This window comes from Ostrinia nubilalis, chromosome 15 (genome assembly GCF_963855985.1).
Source record: "Ostrinia nubilalis chromosome 15, ilOstNubi1.1, whole genome shotgun sequence".
Classification (NCBI taxonomy): Eukaryota; Metazoa; Arthropoda; class Insecta; order Lepidoptera; family Crambidae; genus Ostrinia; species Ostrinia nubilalis.
Window position 1 is genome coordinate 12,820,607 of NC_087102.1, and position 17,927 is coordinate 12,838,533.

At 37.9% G+C, this 17,927-nt stretch overlaps 3 protein-coding genes and 1 long non-coding RNA gene across 4 annotated transcripts; 2 read left to right on the forward strand and 2 right to left on the reverse strand.

Moving 5' to 3' along the window:
* The first annotated feature begins 3,795 nt into the window (after positions 1 to 3,795).
* LOC135078975 (G patch domain and ankyrin repeat-containing protein 1 homolog) lies at positions 3,796 to 6,136 on the forward strand. Its single transcript, XM_063973583.1, has 2 exons — positions 3,796 to 5,109; positions 5,207 to 6,136. Exons 1-2 carry the CDS (start codon positions 4,960 to 4,962, stop codon positions 5,981 to 5,983), a joined length of 927 nt encoding a protein of 308 aa, XP_063829653.1. The 5' UTR covers positions 3,796 to 4,959; the 3' UTR covers positions 5,984 to 6,136.
* Positions 6,137 to 6,229: 93 nt separating this feature from the next.
* Positions 6,230 to 7,618, reverse strand: LOC135078974 (congested-like trachea protein). The gene has a single exon (XM_063973582.1). The coding sequence runs from the start codon at positions 7,490 to 7,492 to the stop codon at positions 6,596 to 6,598; it is 897 nt and encodes a 298-aa protein (XP_063829652.1). The 5' UTR covers positions 7,493 to 7,618; the 3' UTR covers positions 6,230 to 6,595.
* A 5,799-nt stretch (positions 7,619 to 13,417) lies between these two features.
* Positions 13,418 to 15,505, forward strand: LOC135078977 (serine protease inhibitor dipetalogastin-like). The gene is made up of 2 exons (XM_063973584.1): positions 13,418 to 13,523; positions 14,114 to 15,505. Exons 1-2 carry the CDS (start codon positions 13,508 to 13,510, stop codon positions 15,424 to 15,426), a joined length of 1,329 nt encoding a protein of 442 aa, XP_063829654.1. The 5' UTR covers positions 13,418 to 13,507; the 3' UTR covers positions 15,427 to 15,505.
* A 1,216-nt stretch (positions 15,506 to 16,721) lies between these two features.
* On the reverse strand, positions 16,722 to 17,827 carry LOC135078978 (uncharacterized). Its single transcript, XR_010258700.1, has 2 exons — positions 17,228 to 17,827; positions 16,722 to 16,938 (listed from the first exon to the last, which is right to left on the reverse strand). It is a non-coding gene; the product is annotated as an uncharacterized LOC135078978 (long non-coding RNA).
* Positions 17,828 to 17,927: the final 100 nt, after the last annotated feature.

The window sequence follows — 17,927 nt, forward strand, 5'->3', positions numbered from 1 at the left end:
ATTTATAAACAAAGCAGTTCAAGAAAATCTAAGTATCAAACAACTAGATATCCCAACAGCGTTTTTAAATGGAGAATTAAATACAGATATATATATAGATTATCCTGAAGGTGTAAATAAAAAACAAGGAAAAGTACTAAAACTCAGAAAAGCTCTTTACGGATTAAAAGAAGCTCCCAGATGCTGGAATGAAAAGTTAAATCAGTTTTTGACAGAAAATGGACTAAAGCAATCTCAAAGTGACTTTTGTCTGTACTCAGGAAGAAATGTATACATACTTATATTTGTGGATGACATACTAGTAATTGGAGATGGACAGAAAATAATAAATAAATTAAAAGAAGAATTTCAAGCTAAAGATATGGGAAATATAAGCAAATTTCTAGGAATGGAAATAACACAAACACTGGATAAAATAGAAATAAAACAAACACAAATAATTGAAAAGATTTTATTAAAATTTCATATGCAAGATTGCAAGGGTTGCAATACACCAATGGAAGTCGGACTAAAAATAAATGAAAACGAAGAAATCATGGAAAACATCCCTTACAGAGAGCTCATAGGCTCACTCATGTACTTGGCTACTATCAGCAGGCCAGACATCGCTTATGCCACTGGGTTTTTAAGTAGATACTTGCACTGCCCAACACCAACTTTATGGACAGCTGCGAAGAGAATCCTCAGATACCTGCAACAAACAAAACATATGGGATTAATATATAAAAGAGAAGAAAATAATAATTTAATAGCTTTTTCAGATTCAGATTGGGGATCCGAGCAAATGGACCGCAAAAGTGTGAGTGGAGTTGCAATCTTCCACAAAGGCAACTTGGTCAGTTGGAGTTCCAAGAAGCAATCATCGGTCTCACTGTCCACAGCGGAATCTGAATACTACGCAGCATCGTTATCTGTAAGTGAAACAGTATATATTAGAGAAGTGTTAAAAGATTTGCATTGTGATAAAGATTTGATTTGCTCATTATATATAGATAATCAGAGTACAATTAAGATGATAGAAAGTTACGAAAATAGCAAAAGGTCGAAACATATCGATATCAAAGTTCATTTTATTAAGGATATTGTTAAAAAAGGCTTAATTACATTGAAATATGTGTGTACTAATGAAAATAAAGCAGATATACTTACAAAGTCTTTGTGCCAGGTTAAACATAACTATTTCTGTAAATCTCTTGGATTGTATTAGTTTGCGATTAATATTTTAGTTGTATTATGTTTTAACCACATTATAGCATCAGAGTTGTGTTGATTAATATTGATTTTTTGAATATTTCAGACTTGTTTTGTATCGAGACGTAAGATAAGTATAGTATAACCTAAAATTTTAGTGTCAATGTCAAATGTCAAGTGTCATTGTGACAGCTCATGCCAAGTGTTGCTATTTAAAGATTAAATTTATTGTCTGCAAGTTCAAGTCAATTTGGCCAAGAAAATTGAGACTTGATCTTGAGCCGGGGTGTTGAATATAATCATTCATTCGGTCTTATTCGATAAAATACTTTATCTGTGGAGCTGTCAAAATGACACCCTCATTCCCGGTCCCCTCGTACTCGCAATGGCGGACGTGTTGTGCGTAGGTTTAATTAGATTATAATTGAGAAGTTAAAAATAAATGTCACTGATTACTTTTACTTATGGGGCTTTCATTTAAACAAGAATTCCGATAGGGAATTCGCTTACATTTTGTATTTAGTTCAGATAGTGTTGAGTACAGAATAGGAAATAGAGGAAAAAATTGGTTAAAAACTTGCGACAAAAATTGCATCATGGTTATTAGAGGTATTAACTTCAATTATGCTTTTAAATTCAATGCTAATTTGTGACAGCCTAAGTGTAATTAAGCATTGTTAATTACTCAATTAGAATCATAGCTCTGACTTTTTAACCGCCAGTCAGTTTATCAGTGTTGGTGATGCTCTCAATGTCTTAAGACTAACGGTTTATTGGAACTCGATTCTTCTCAAATACTTTACTGTGACGTTCATATGCATTGAATTGACCTAAGAACTTAAATAATGCTTGCAGAAGCCGTGATCTTCCTGGCTGTAGTGTTGACATGCGCTACGGCCCAGTCACCATGCGCTTGTCCGAAGAACCGACGACCCGTTTGTGGCTCCGATGGCATCACGTACAGCAACATCTGCACCTTCCGCTGTGAACAGGCCTCCGATTCCCGCCTAACTCTTCGACACGAAGGCGAGTGCAATTCTAGAATAAAGAGATCGATTCAGAACCAGTTGGGCTGCCCTTGCACCAGGGAGCTCCGGTATGTGTGCGGCAGTGATGGACAGACGTACCACAACCCCTGTCTCTTAAAATGCGCAGCCAAAACAAATCCGCACCTGAAGAAACTGAACGACGGAATGTGTAAAGAGAATAAGATAATAAAAAGGTCGATTCAGAATCAGACCCAATTGGGCTGCCCTTGCACCAGGGAGCTCCGGTATGTGTGCGGCAGTGATGGACAGACGTACCACAACCCCTGTCTCTTAAAATGCGCAGCTAAAACAAATCCGCACCTGAAGAAACTGTACGACGGAGTGTGTAAAGAGAATAAGATAATAAAAAGGTCTATTCAGAATCAGACCCAATTGGGCTGCTCTTGCACCAGGGAGCTCCGGTATGTGTGCGGCAGTGATGGACAGACGTACCACAACCCCTGTCTGTTAAAATGCGCAGCCAAAACAAATCCGCACCTGAAGAAACTGCACGACGGAATGTGTAAAGATAATAAGATAATAAAAAGATCGATTCAGAATCAGAACCAATTGGGCTGCCCTTGCACCAGGGAGCTCCGGTATGTATGCGGCAGTGATGGGCAGACGTACCATAACCCCTGTCTTTTAAAATGCGCAGCTATAGCAAATCCGCATTTGAAGAAACTGCACGACGGAGTGTGTAAAGAGAATAAGAAAATAAAAAGATCGATTCAGAATCAAAACAAATTGGGCTGCCCTTGCACCAGGGAGCTCCGCTATGTGTGTGGCAGTGATGGACAGACGTACCACAACCCCTGTCTGTTAAAATGCGCAGCCAAAACAAATCCGCACCTGAAGAAACTGCACGACGGAGTGTGTAAAGAGAATAAGATAATAAAAAGATCGATTCAGAATCAGACCCAATTGGGCTGCCCTTGCACCAGGGAGCTACGCTATGTGTGCGGCAGTGATGGACAGACGTACCACAACCCCTGTCTCTTAAAATGCGCAGCCAAAACAAATCCGCACCTGAAGAAACTGCACGACGGAATGTGTAAAGATAATAAGATAATAAAAAGGTCGATTCAGAATCAGAACCAATTGGGCTGCCCTTGCACCAGGGAGTTCCGGTATGTGTGCGGCAGTGATGGACAGACGTACCACAACCCCTGTCTGTTGAAATGCGCAGCCAAAACAAATCCGCACCTGAAAAACCTTCACGAAGGAAAGTGTAAACAGAATTCAAGAATAAAGAGATCAATTCAGAACCAGCAGAGCTGCCCTTGTACCAAGGAGATCCGTGAAGTCTGCGGCAATGACGGGCGGACCTACAATAACCCTTGTCTATTGGAGTGCGCAGCAAAAACCAATCCAGATTTGAAAAAGCTTTACAATGGTCCTTGTGTGTCAAAATTGTTTGATTTCCTCCAGCCATGGTGTACATGCACCTATCAGATTGAGTACGTATGCGGAACCGATGGCGTCACATACGACAATCCCTGCTTATTGAAGTGCGCTGCTTTGACTAATCCTCGTTTGGCTATAGCTTACAGAGAACCATGCTAAGACAGCTAAGATTTGTTTAAAATGTGTATTATTTTTTGTGCGATATTAGTTAAATATCATAGTATTTATTGTGTGTGAATGTGAACTTTGTCTATAACTTGAATGAATTTTGACCAATATTATAAGATGTAATTGTATTTTTTGGAGTTCTCATTAGACACCTAGTTATTCACTAGCGCAACAGTATGTATTCAGTGCCTAGCGTAATAATAAAGCTTAATAGGTACTTACTTTGCAACTTATCGTTCTTGCTAGAGCATTATAATCGTTTATTTTGTATGAACAACAAAACAGCCGCTAAGACTGATAAGGATTACAAGAGTTATTCGTGCTCAGGGTACAGGAGGACGACAGAAAACGCACCTAAGGAGTAGGACTAGGGTCAAATTTATGCAATTTTATAGATAGTTGAATTAAAATTCGTAATTAATGAAATATTAAATTGTTTTCTAAGAAATGTATGTTTTAATTTTTTCATACGCTAAGTACATATTTAAGTACACACTACACTGTGCATTTCATTAAAAGTAGGCTGTATACACCATTATATCTTTCCATACACTAGGCTGTGTTGCGTCAAGTACGTTAACGACTTCTTGGCGGGAATCTGAAGCGTCATGTTAGCGGTTTTGTTTTATTTCCTCAAATTCGTGTGTGGGCGACTATTAATGTGTAATAATGGTGGATTATTAACCATTGAGTGTTCGTGAACGTGCATGAGTGTGGGCAAGTGAAGCAAAACAGTGCATCGTGATTCTTCTGGTTCTCTCAAGTTGTCCATAGGAGGTCTCAGTAAAGCACCACAACTTTACTGAGACTCAACGGGTGGGAAGGGGTCATCTATCATCCTTCATTATATCATTACTTGATCTCATTTATTAACTCGTATTGCTCGTATCACATAAATACTTGAAAATGGCACAAATCAAGTCGACCTCGACGTGTATTGCCAACATCATCAAAAAAGAAGAAGAAGTACGTTAACGTCACTGTCAGTGTCAGACGTAAACGTCAAAATCAGCTGTTGTGTGTGTGTTGTGCTCGCAGATAAGGATTGATATGGATTAGAGGTTGTGCTGCTGTGCTGTGTGCGAGTTGTGAAAAACTGTATTGAAAATAAATAATAAAATTTTACATTTGAATTCAACAAGAGTACATTTTTCTGTCAGTAAAAATGTCCAGAAATATTTACAGTAACTTTGTCAAGCCTTCCTCGTCGGGTGAAGTTAGTGGCTCGACAAATTCATTTGCACAGACTCGTATAAGTGGAGAAGAAGCCAGGAAAATATACATTAATGAGGTAAAACACGTTAAAGATCCAGTTGTGTGTGATAGCGACGATATGTGTGTGTGTGTGTGTGTGTGTGCCTTATATAAATAAATAAATAAATAAATAAATAAATATCAATAACGTTACTAAGCCAGTAAAACGAAAAAAACTTGTAGTAGACCAAGAAATATCTGATAAGGATTTGTTCATATCAGTGCAAAATGATGATATTGACACATTGAAAGCAGCTTTAGATAACGATCCAGATAAAATAAACAAACTAGATGACTACGGTTGGAGTCTCCTCATGATAGCTTGCCAAGCCAACAGCATAGATTCGGTTAAAGAACTACTTAAACGAAGTTGCAACACATCAGTGAGGGATAAGGCTGGGAACTCTGCACAAAGCTTAGTCATTAAGAACAAAAACTACATTCTAGCTGATATTCTATTGAGTCATACACAAACACAAAGAGAAAAAGAAGTAAAAAATAAAGAACAGACTTCACATCATAATGATGATGTTCGAATAGAAGATTTCTTCTGCGATCTGTGTAATATTAAAGTAAGAAACAAAGATTATCATTTATCTTCAACAATACATAATATAAATTTAAGTAAAGGTAAAAAGATGCCAACAAATTATGTGATTCCTGAATCTAATAGGGGATATCAAATAATGTTGAAGGTTGGATGGGACAAGGAGTCTGGGCTGGGACCAGATGGGTCTGGAAAGAAGTACCCAATCAAAACAGTGCTGAAACAAGACAGGAAAGGTCTTGGACATGGAAAGAAGACAAATAAGGTAGAAAAGACAGAGAAAACTTCTGAATCTGTTAGGCAAAAGAATAGAAAAGCATTAGCAAGAGATCATGAATCTAATAGAAGAATGGAAATCAATTTCAGGCGGCAATTTTATCTGAATTAGATTTTTAGTTGAAACCTTCCAGTTTTTAAAATCTTCCAGCTGAGCTTGAAGCAGAACAGAAATCACCAGGATTTATACTTTTTTAATGAATGTGTGTGTAATTATGTATGTTTGCAATATAAATCAAGTAATAAATGAAATATTTTTACAAAACTGGATTAATTAATAAGTGTCCTCTCATGAAAGTAGGAAGTACATAACTTCAATATTGTTGTACAAAACATTTGGTAAAAAAAACACATAATATGTAATGAAAATAAAACTTTATTTACAAGTGTCAACCTGCCAATCTCTTACAACCTTACCATCCATAATACAATAACAATTCTCTAGATTTGAGAATCATTAACATTAGTGGTATAAATTATAAAACATAGAAAATTGTGATTTTGATATAATAAACTTGTGTGACATTTCAAAACTATTGTTTACACAACCACTAATATTGTCATGTAAAATAAAATCTAAGCAGAGGTAACAACATTATAAACAAGTATACACTATTACACAATGGATACTATATAAACTCATTTCTCTTTATCTAGGTTAATACTTAAATTTATTGAAAATATACATTTGAATACCTATACTCTTACAAGTAAATAAATGTTATCAAAGATTGGGTGCTACCCAATCAAGGAACTTTACGGCAACCTCAAAGCCCATGAAACAAGCTGCGTTGGCCGGGAAAGCTCTGATCATCACAGGAGTGACACCCTTGTACAGGGCTCGGGGACCTTCCCTTTCCATCAGCTGCTTGAACACATCCCTCATTCCGTTCGGATAGGTACCTTCAGGTGCCGTTTGTAACCTACTCTTCAAAACATCAGCCGGCATGGCAACAAGCCAGTTGGCTATACCTGCACAACCACCGGCCACTATAGTAGCCATCACTTTGGTTTTAGCACTAGCATCTTCCGGCACAAGCACCTCTTTCACCCATTCGTAGGTCATAAAGTACATTCCACTAGCGGGCACGTCACGGAGTATCGTGGCCACACTGCCCTTGTAAATACTCTTCATGCCGCCCTCTGCGTACAGCTGGCGAGCGCAGTCAACCATGCCATTGTACTTCTGAGGCACATTACCTCCCTGTTGGATCTGTAACAGGCATTTTATTCTTTCACCAGGAGCCATAATAGACGTAGTGAAGATCCCAGAAAAAGCACCAGCGGCGAAGAGCTGTGGCTTGGAGAGTGGCTGGTCGTCTTTCGTTTGTACGAGTTTTTTGCCAAGGCCGAATCCTAAGAAACTAATCGCGAATATTGGGGCTACTCCGGTAAGTGGCGCAGACATACCCTTGTAGAGGCCTTTGAAACCCTCTTTCTGGATTGTTTTCTTGAAACAGTCCCAGGTTCCACCATATAAAGCGACTTCACCTGGCTTTGGGACGGGCATCGTTTGCAATCTCACTTTTATTGTGTCCATTGGGTGTCCCGCTAAAACTGTACAGACACCGCCAAAACCACCGCTTAGGAAATATTTTGCTGGGCTACTTTTGTCAGACATTTTGCTATTATTTGATTAAATCGGGCGGTACACAAGAGACAACGAGTAACTTTCCAAACTTGTCGTACAAGTTTCGCTCGATCTTGAACGGCTGTTGATAAAATGAAACGTCAAAATGTCAAAGTCCAAACCAAACCAAGGGAACACGGAAATCAGCTGGATGCGAGAACGGGATGCATAACCTTGAACTTTTCGCAGTAAAATAAATTATGAAACGACTTCTGGATCTGATTTATTAATTTAATAAAATGAATTGGAATGGCTGATTAATATTAAATACACATAGTTATTAATTTTTTTTACAATTTACTAGGCATTATGGTTTGGATATCTTAGTAGGTACTAGTTTAAAAAAAAATTCAAACAGGAAAAAAAATGGCGGACTTCATGGCGGGAAAGTTTTGTAATGTTTAAAATGTTTAGTAGTTTTTTTGTAATCGAATATTTATTTATTAGTGTGTATTATAAGTGTTTGTGAAAATGCACGAGTGTAGGCAAATGAAACAAATCCAGTGCACCGTCATCACTTCAAATTTTCTCAGCGTGAGGGAAAATGTTTTTTAATTAATTAGATCACTGCTTGAATATTTTCTAATCACCTTGAAATTTTTTTACTTGATACTGGATTACTGGCCATAATGTACAAACCATTGAAGGTAGGTACCGTCTCGTTTACCTCTTGTCCCATAAAAAAAAAGCTATGTTGGTGACCACATAAAATATAAAAGTTTATCAGATATTTTTTGATTACTAGTTAAGTAAATATCAAGTTGTAAAATTATCTTTTACTTATCATATTAGCATTCGCATTCACTTATGATCTTCTGATTTATCATTGTTAGGATGGCAGTTAATGACTTGACCTTGTCAATCAAGTTTTAAGTAAGTAAATATTGTTCTTAACAGGAAAATAAATATTACATGTCCCTTTTTACTACATAGCAACATATTGTAGTAGCTTAATATAATTGTTTCTTTTTACTGAGGCAACTAGGGATCGAACCTGTGTTAAAGCCAATTTAAAAGACTCTAAAATAGTCATTATGATACTACCAATTTTGAACAAAATGCTGTCCACTGCTGGAGAACTTTGGCCTTACCAATCTCCTCCTTGCCCTACTACACATATCCAGAATGCATCCTGACATTCGCGTACCTATATGTACAGCCGGGGTGGCACGCCCCCCCAGAAATGGTCTGGTCCCCCTGAAAAAGAAGCCTAGAGGTCGTCGAATCATGGAACCACGAACCTCAAATAATTCCTCATGGCGTAAATTCAGCAGAAAATAGAGAATGGTGATTTTAATTATTGTAAAACATTCCCGTTACCTATAAACAAAACAATTATCACATTTTGTTCCCTTATCATTACTGATCATAAACAATATTGCCGTCAGTACGTTTAAGGCCGGGTAGCAGAGAAAATGGCGAAAATGAGGTTTTCATTTTTCATTTTTGAGGTACTAAACAGTAAAATTAAAGGCTAAGATTTTTATTGGGCATAGTTGAGGATATTTTCTAGGGCTATTAACGGATGGAAACACGATTTGATGAAGTTGACTCGATAGAATAAATTCCCAAAGTTACCTATATTCGTTTTCTATTTATGGTTTTATTTTTAAAATAAGCTATTTGAGATTCTAAATCTTTTACTAAACTAAAGTTCAGAAATAACTTGAGGGCTTTTAACGGATGAAATTTTTATATTGCGTCTTATTTAGTTACTATGTTAAAAAATGTGAAAAAAATCGTCCATGACGGCTTGGACAATCTCAATCAGTCGCGCGGTGGCGCTTACGGAGGACGGACGCGTGTCAGTTTTTTGGCCGTGACAGTTCGCGATTTGTCAATATTTTTGACAATGATGACTTTGATGAGTCACAGTATAATAATATCAGTGTTACTGGAGAAAGCTTAAATTTTTGATAATTAAGAATTATCAATTTTGTCTACCTATTGAAATTTAAATCGTTCGCATCCTTTTAAACAAAGACTCTACTCATGATACATAGTACATTCCTCAAATATGAGACAAAACCAATGAGTTAAAATTACATTTTAATAGTACCTACATACAATCGTCTTACACTCTTTAGAAGAGCACACTGACACAAATAAATAATAAAAAATACTGTCTAAGGTCTGTAGCTAAAGGTCTAAGCTGTAAGATAGAAGAATCTTCTAGCCAAAGAGATGGCAGATGCAGCAGATGTCAACGGATTTAAAACTGGAGTTCATATGACTCCTTGTAGACTTGAGTCTCTAGAGCGTCCCTTCCTCCACCATGCGTAAGAATGTTTCAAAAATACTGTCTAAGGTCTGTAGCTAAAGGTCAAAGCTGCAAGATAGAAGAATCTTCTAGCCAAAAAGATGGCAGATGCAGCAGATGTCAACGGATTTAAAACTGGAGTTCATGAGACTCCTTGTAGACTTGAGTGTCTAGAGCGTCCCTTCCTCCACCATGCGTAAGAATTTTCACAAAAATACTGTCTAAGGTCTGTAGCTAAAGGTCTAAGCCGTAAGATAGAAGAATCTTATAGCCAAAAACATGGCAGATGCAGCAGATATCAACGGATTTAAAACTGGAGTTCATGTGTATCCTTGTAGTTTTGAGTCTCAAGAGCAGTGGTTCTTAACCTTTAAGTCATGAGGGACCATTTTACCAAATTTCTGTCTTGTCAGGGACCACCTCATAATCGGTCAAAACCAGTTTGACTGCAAAAATCAGTTAAAAGTGGTTTTGACCAAGGTGTGCAAGTGCACATCGTGGACCACTTGGAATGCCTCCAGGGACCACCAGTGGTCCGCGGACCACCGGTTAAGAACCACTGCTCTAGAGCGTCTCTTCCTCCACCATGCGTAAGAATGTTTCAAAAATACTAAGGTCTGTAGCTAAAGGTCTAAGCTGCAAGATAGACGAATCTTCTAGCCAAAAAGATGGCAGATGCAGCAGATGTCAGCGGATTTAAAACTTGGAGTTCATGTGACTCCTTCTAGACTTGAGTCTCTAGAGCGTCCCTTCCTCCACCATGCGTAAAAGTTTTCCAAAAATACTGTCTGAGGTCTGTAATAAAAGTCTAAACTGCAAGATAGAAGAATATTTTAGCCAAAAACATACTGTGGTTATAAAGGTGTACCAAGGGTACATGCTACACCTTTTTATTCGATTGTAAGAGTACTGGTTTACTCACAAATCCGTTTTATCTGATTTTCTGAAATCTTTTAATTACACTGGGGTTTATCATTCAAATCAATGACTAATATTTGAACTAATTTGGAAATATTAAGGTCTATCATTGGTATTTTTTTCAAACTTCTGCGTTGAGCCATTTACGAGATCTGGGACATCACAAAACAAACAAACAAAGGACTAATTATCTGCTATACTCTCGACTCTCTAAAGCACAACATTTATAAAAATTTTGCTGCGGTAATGCACTCCAGGTAACCGTGTGTGATGCTCATTGCTCATAGTGATTTTCGATACAGAGCCCCGTACATACGTTATACATAAATTATGGAAAGAAAACACCCAGACCAATACAAACAAATATGTATGCAATTTTAGTATGATATTTTTATTTATTAATAAACAAAAAGACTGAACAAAATTGATGCGTGTACTGATTAATGTAATTAACTACATGCAAAGCTTTGTGAATTGCAACAACTATAATTTATTATTATTATCCAAGCTCTAAATAATCGCTACTACGAGTAACTGATCATAAAATGTTTTTCCAATCGCTCAAGCTCCAGAGGATCTACCGATAGGTCGGGTGACGTAATCTTGAAATTCTTTTAGCCGGCGCGGAACTTCCGGAAGGTCGGGTGACGCCACGCCTCTTTGAACCGTGTTTACTTTGGCAGTTATATTCTATATTTATTCGATTCTAAAATATAGTCCCAAAAATTTTGAAAGTTGTTTTAATTTGTATTACTTGGATATGATTTGTATTAGAAAGTGCTATGAGTGTGACGCTTGAACGGAAGGAAGTCAACCTAACCTAACCAACTGCGTATTTCTAAACTGCGTATTTCTATACTGTGTAGCCGCGAGAGCTCTTTGGCGCGCTGTCTTCGGCGAAGTATTGCGCGCGCAGATTTTGACAGCGCGAAATACCTACTTTAGCAGAAATACCAAGCCTTAAATGGAAATTATAGACAATGTAATAAATAAACTATTCCCTGAACGTTACGTACCGGTTTCATTTATTTCTTGCTAATTTAGTTACGTTTCAGGAAAATGACGGCTTAAAATACTAAGCATCATCTTGAATATGACGAACAGTTTTAGTTAAAACAAACCCATGCTAGACTTGTTTTCATCGTAATGAACAAATATTATGCTTCGCAAATAAATCTCACTCTATTTCCATTGAACACGAGACTTGCGTACTTTCCATGTAGGGTAACCATCCGTCCGGGTATCTCCGGACTTGTCCTAGTATAGAGGTCCAGGAGATCTGGGGAGTGTCCGGGCTCCGGGCGCGGCGCGGTTTCATTTGTTGTAATAAAAAAATCAAGTCTTAGTAGGCCATCATCGCCCGGCGATGCGCTTGATTGCAATATGCGTCCAAATTCGGGGATTTTATTTTTACGCGTATTCTCCTCATTGTCAAATTTTCAAAAATCAAAATGGGAACCGTATTTCCATGTAAATGAATAATAATTAAGATATGTAATAAGTATTATTAATATACCTACAAGAAAAGGGGAGGAAGTAGTAACTAAGAAGTAAACTATCATTTTAATTAATTAATCTGTAACCGACATTTTTGCTTCCTGCTGCTTCACGTCCTGTACCACAGAATAGATAAATAGCACAAGTACCCGCACGAAGCTCTCCGCGTGTACAGTCGACAGCACGTTAGATTACATAACTTACACATTTTTGTTGCAAAATATATTTAATCACAATGACTAAAGATGCCACAATTTACCTTGAAAGTACTTTTTATGTTTAACTTCTCACAAGCAACTGATTCGATTCGAAACAATAGATGTTTGTGCCTGTAAGCATGAATGTAGGTACGTTTTCTAAAAGGACACACAAAACTTGATTCAACGTTCCCCTCATATACTCAAGTCAGTGATTGGTCGCAAATGTCGTAATAAGTATCTATTTAATATATTTATGTAGTTTTGAGCGTGACGTTTCAGATTACTTACATAGGTGCCTTTATGTAGGTTGTTTCAATCTTATTTATTTACCTTGGTTGTTGGGTACCTAATTGCCTATGGAAATAAAGATCTCAACATTGTCAATAGTTTGATTCATATCAGAAGGTAAGCAAAGGGCTAGGCGCATGGGTTTTTTCTCTAGACAACCTTCATGTCGCTTTAAGAATAGATGGCGTCAGATCGTTAAACCAGGGTTCTCTTTAACGGTCACAGAAAACTCGTTGTTGCTTTGATTTCATTGCTTTTGTATTGGAATTAAATTCAAAAATTTTTTGGACCTTAATGGTCCAAAATTCTATGGCAAAAGCCTTGCAAAGGGTTAAGTATAAAACACCACCTATGCTGGAAGATCCTAGACGATTAAGCAAGGCTACCCTATACCCCGTAAGTTTAGTTAAGTCTAAAATCCACCCAGTTTGGATTGTGTCGACTGTATCAGTTCGATACAAACAGTTAGATTCGGTCATGCCTTAGCATCACGAATTGACACGCGCGCTTCCGCAAAAACATTGTAGCTAATTCAAAAGTCAATGTCCTCTCTAATAATAAGCTATCATTTGAGTACTTAATGACTATTTTTAAAAGCTGTTTTCGTCACCCAAGTGTGACTTAAGTATAGCTTAATGTTACGCGGAACCAGGAGTTTTTCTGACGCACAGCTCGGGGAATCACAAAACAAACTTAGCGGCCTCAACCGTCCACCGATCGTGTTAAATATAAATTGACTACAGCCAATTCTAAGCTTCATTCAGAGACACGCAGTCGACCGGTTCGTTTGAGCAATAATTAGTATACAAATAATAATTTTATAGATAATATTTTTTTAACAAGATGGTGTCAAAGTTCGGTGAGTTTAAATTTACCTGTTTTCATTTTTATGAATAAGGGGATTCATTTGATCTCAATGATTTTTATAAAAAATACAGATGTTATTAATGGGCTATACAAAATATAACAATGCTTTATGTAACCAGATTTTTAAGAAGTACTAATTAAATGTCAAGGTGCCTAAGGAAACTTTAGTAAATAATTATCATGTAAACATGCCGGCAACAAGGCAAGTTAGATGTTTTGACAACAAACATAAGAAGGATGTTTGACCTTCTCAAAGCTTGGAAACGTTCATTCCATGAATTTTAAGTAACGCGAGTTGCTATGCACCTAAAGACCTTATTATAATAATACTTACTACCTCTGTATGCAATCAAAGTCAAAGATTGAACAAGTAGGACGGACATCAAATTATTTTGTTTAATAAGCGACGTGTTTGCTCAAATTCCCTAACTCTTGGGCTACTTAATTGTAATAATTACAGGGAAACAAGGCCGAGTCAATTCTCGCGTGACTTAACACTTATCGCCGCGCGTGGTGACAATTAGATCCTATGATCCTACGCGACGTAAACAATACCAAAATTAAACGATTTTATTCTTACAGGGATTTTGGTGATAGCGGCGCTCGCGAGCACAGCGACTTCCTCGCCTCTGTGCACCTGCACAAGAAACTTGCGTCCCGTGTGTGGGAGCGACGGCGAGACCTACAACAACGAGTGTTTGCTCAAATGCGCTCAGGAAACGAACGCTGAACTCACAAAAGCTTCCGAGGGACGTTGTCCAGACCAACTGCCGGGCGCGGGCTGCATTTGCACGTTAATATACCAACCAGTTTGCGGCGTAGACGGCAAGACTTACTCGAGCAGCTGCCAAGCTGGATGCAGCTCAGTCAAAGTTTCCCACGACGGTGCGTGCGAAAGCGTCTTGGTGGCACAACCGGACACTTGCATCGGTCCTTGCGAAGGCAGCAGCGTACACGTCGTCGACAACCAACCACCGTGTATCTGCCCAGATGTCCTAAGCCCAGTGTGTGGCTCCGACGGAAACACTTACGACAACGATTGTCTGCTCAATTGCGCGACCGTGAACAACTCAAGACTGGGTATCGCGCATTCAGGTCCTTGCAAAACCGAAGTGAACATCGTCGACAACCAACCACCGTGTATCTGCCCAGATAACCCAAGCCCAGTGTGCGGTTCCGACGGGGTCTCTTACGACAACGACTGCCTGCTGAATTGCGCAACCGTGAAAAATTCAAGACTGAGTATCGCGTACTCAGGTCTTTGCAAAACCGACGTGAACATCGTGCACAACCAACCTGAATGTACTTGCCCAGAAAATCTTAGCCCAGTGTGCGGTTCCGACGGGGTCTCTTACGACAACGACTGCCTGCTGAATTGCGCAACCGTGAAAAATTCAAAACTGAGTATCGCGTATTCAGGTCCTTGCAAAACCGACGTGAACATCGTCAACAACCAACCTGAATGTACTTGCCCAGAAAACCTTAGCCCTGTGTGTGGTTCGGATGGAACCACGTATAACAATGACTGTCTACTCAATTGCGCAACTGCGGACAACTCAAGGCTGAGTATTGCTCACCATGGCGCTTGTTCTGTGGTCAACCAGCCTGAATGTAAGTGTGAGAGCGATCACAAGCCGGTTTGTGGTTCGGACGGCATCACTTACGACAACGACTGCTGGCTCAACTGCGCGACTCAGCACAACTCTAGATTGAGCGTCGCTTACTCAGGCTTTTGTAAAGATGAAAATGACGGCAGTCCCGGCAGCTCATGCTCGTGTACGAGGAATTTGAGCCCAGTGTGCGGTTCCGATGGTGTGACTTACAACAATGAATGCCTGTTAAGATGCGCCGGCAAGAAGAAGTCACGCGATGGGGAGTGTGAGGCTCGCAGTTAAGAGTATTAATGTAAACTAAGTCAGAACTTTTTTTTGTTAAAAATATATTTGTTTGTTCAATAAAAACGAGGCGAATGTACTTTGTATTTTAATAAATCCTGCAGGGCTAAGATGCGCGCCGTGATAAACTGCTATCGCGGCGTTATATCGATTTTGACGTCACTATATCGTTTTATCTACCGGCGCTAACATGGCACCCCGAAAATTATCATGTCATCTGTCAAAATGTGATAGTGATAGATTTGTTTTTTTTTTTGTGATAAACCTGGCAAGCCCTAACATGAAGCGCTAACTATATCATATTTTGACATCACGATAGGATAGGATGTGGTGTTTTTATCGTCCTCGATCCTTGCCCACGATAGCAAGACGATAGGAGATTAACTTTTTTGCAAGCTACTTTAACTCTATTTATTTATCATTTATAATGGTAAATGACATTTTACGACTAATTTGAGGCTAGTAAAATTCAAAGAAAGGAATCTAGCACCTTTGTGATACTTTTACTTCTAGGTGGAGATTGAGTTCTAGTTCAAGAGTTTATCAGTGTGAGGCGAATCTTGCGACAGTTTATAATCGCTAGCTGCAAAATCTTAGTGCTCCCACAGTCCCACCCACATATTAATTATTACATTACCTACCTTGTAAAATAACCATTACTTACCTACTTAGGTAGGCAGTCAACAGTACATCAGACAATACATATTAAGTTGCAAATGTCGTGAGATACCCCACAGTGTTTAGCTTGATTTAAGTACCTACTGTCATCTGTACATAATCTTGTAAAATTATTGAAAATGGGGCGGAATGTGGTGACCGAGCTTCTTGTGTCTACATCAAACAGTGGCAAGGTCATTGTCAGAAATTAGCATTGGGTGGGATGTGTAATCAAACTTGCTATAATAACAATGAGAATAAATGAATTTTACTAATTTTATAACTTGATGGTGATACCATACATACATTCCACATTACTATCAATCTAATTCCTCCATGTGGTCTTTTTTAAGGGCTTTAATGTGACAGGATGATAATCTTGTACAATTTATTCCATTATAATAAATTCATCATCATCTCAGCCATAGGACGTCCACTGCTGAACTTAGGCCTCCCCCAATGCTTTCCATGTTGCCCGATGGGGCAGCAAGGTTCTGGGGTGGAGGCCGGGTACTGGAATACGCAGCGTGGGACGTCCACCCACAAGGTGGACCGACGACATCATAATGGTAGCAGAAAGGCGCTGGACGCAGGCAATAAATTCATTATTGCAGTGTAATTTCAAAATAATTCAACCATTATTTACAAAATCTTTATTTGGAAAACTTTTGTTTTACAATAGCTATTTATAATTTCAAATACAAACAGAATTCCATGAATTAGTTAGCCTAGCCAGTACCCTTGAAGTTTTTCTTGCTGATTGTTATTGTAAATTTTCATGATAGTGAGCAAGACTTGATTATGTCTGCTTTAGAATGAAATAATCACTCATAATCCCACACTTCTTCATCCAGTCTGAAAAAAGAAAGAATATTATTTAAACACAATTATAAATATTACAATTACATAAACAGTTCATAAATAGAAACATTTACTTAATCCTATTTGTATTTTAAGTTTACATACAAAATATTGATCACAGTATTATTACACGGTGAAAGAACTATGTGAAATAAATATAGGAAAGAAGGTGAAAGCTTATTTGTAGGAATAAAGATATTTTTCCTTTTCTCCGGTGCTGTTACTTATGAAAATCAAGATCTGCGGAGTATAGCTAATAATATTTTAGACTTTAGGTACTTACTTTGCTACTTATGAGTGTAACTTTATTTCTCAAATCTCAATAAACTTTCTGACTGCTTCATGTAAGTTGAATAATTACTGCAAACCTCGCATTATGGGGTAGGTAGTGGAGTTCGGTTATTCTGTTAATTTTGAAGACTTCATTCTTTAATACTATCGGTATGATTAGGAATTCTTCATTGTTTTTCTTTAACTTGGTTATCTCTTCGTTTGATATTTTCCGTACTTTAGAAATATTAAAAATAAGACTGGAAACATAAAAATACAATTTTAAAAACACAAACAAATACAATCAAGCAGTCATGTAATGTCAACAAAATTGACATAACTTTTTTTTAATGACGTTCTCACTGCTTTAAGATATGTGTTTTTAGCCGAATTAGTAGCAGAAATGAACGAGATTGAACGAATGAGCTAAAATATTTCAAGGTTGGCCAACATAATAACGCAATTTTTTCTTAATATGGCAACAATTCGGTTATCACGCGATAGCGGTCGATAGACTTTTCTATCGATGGTCCCATGTTAGGGAAAATGATAAAATTATCTACGTGATCGAAAATTGTCTTATCATATCATGTCATTGTCGATGCGCGCATCTTAGGCCTGATGCTTTATGATGATGACGGTGGTAGGTATGCATAACATACTTCCAGTTGATTAAACTGTATCAATACAAATAAAATAAGTTGGGGTACAAC

Bases quoted from the DNA above. Each gene is read 5' to 3' on its own strand.
- LOC135078975 (XM_063973583.1), top strand. From the start codon at position 4,960: ATGTCCAGAAATATTTACAGTAACTTTGTCAAGCCTTCCTCGTCGGGT. The intron at 5,110-5,206 runs GTGTGTGATAGC...AACGTTACTAAG, and splicing joins AACACGTTAAAGATCCAGTT to CCAGTAAAACGAAAAAAACT.
- LOC135078974 (XM_063973582.1), bottom strand. From the start codon at position 7,492: ATGTCTGACAAAAGTAGCCCAGCAAAATATTTCCTAAGCGGTGGTTTT.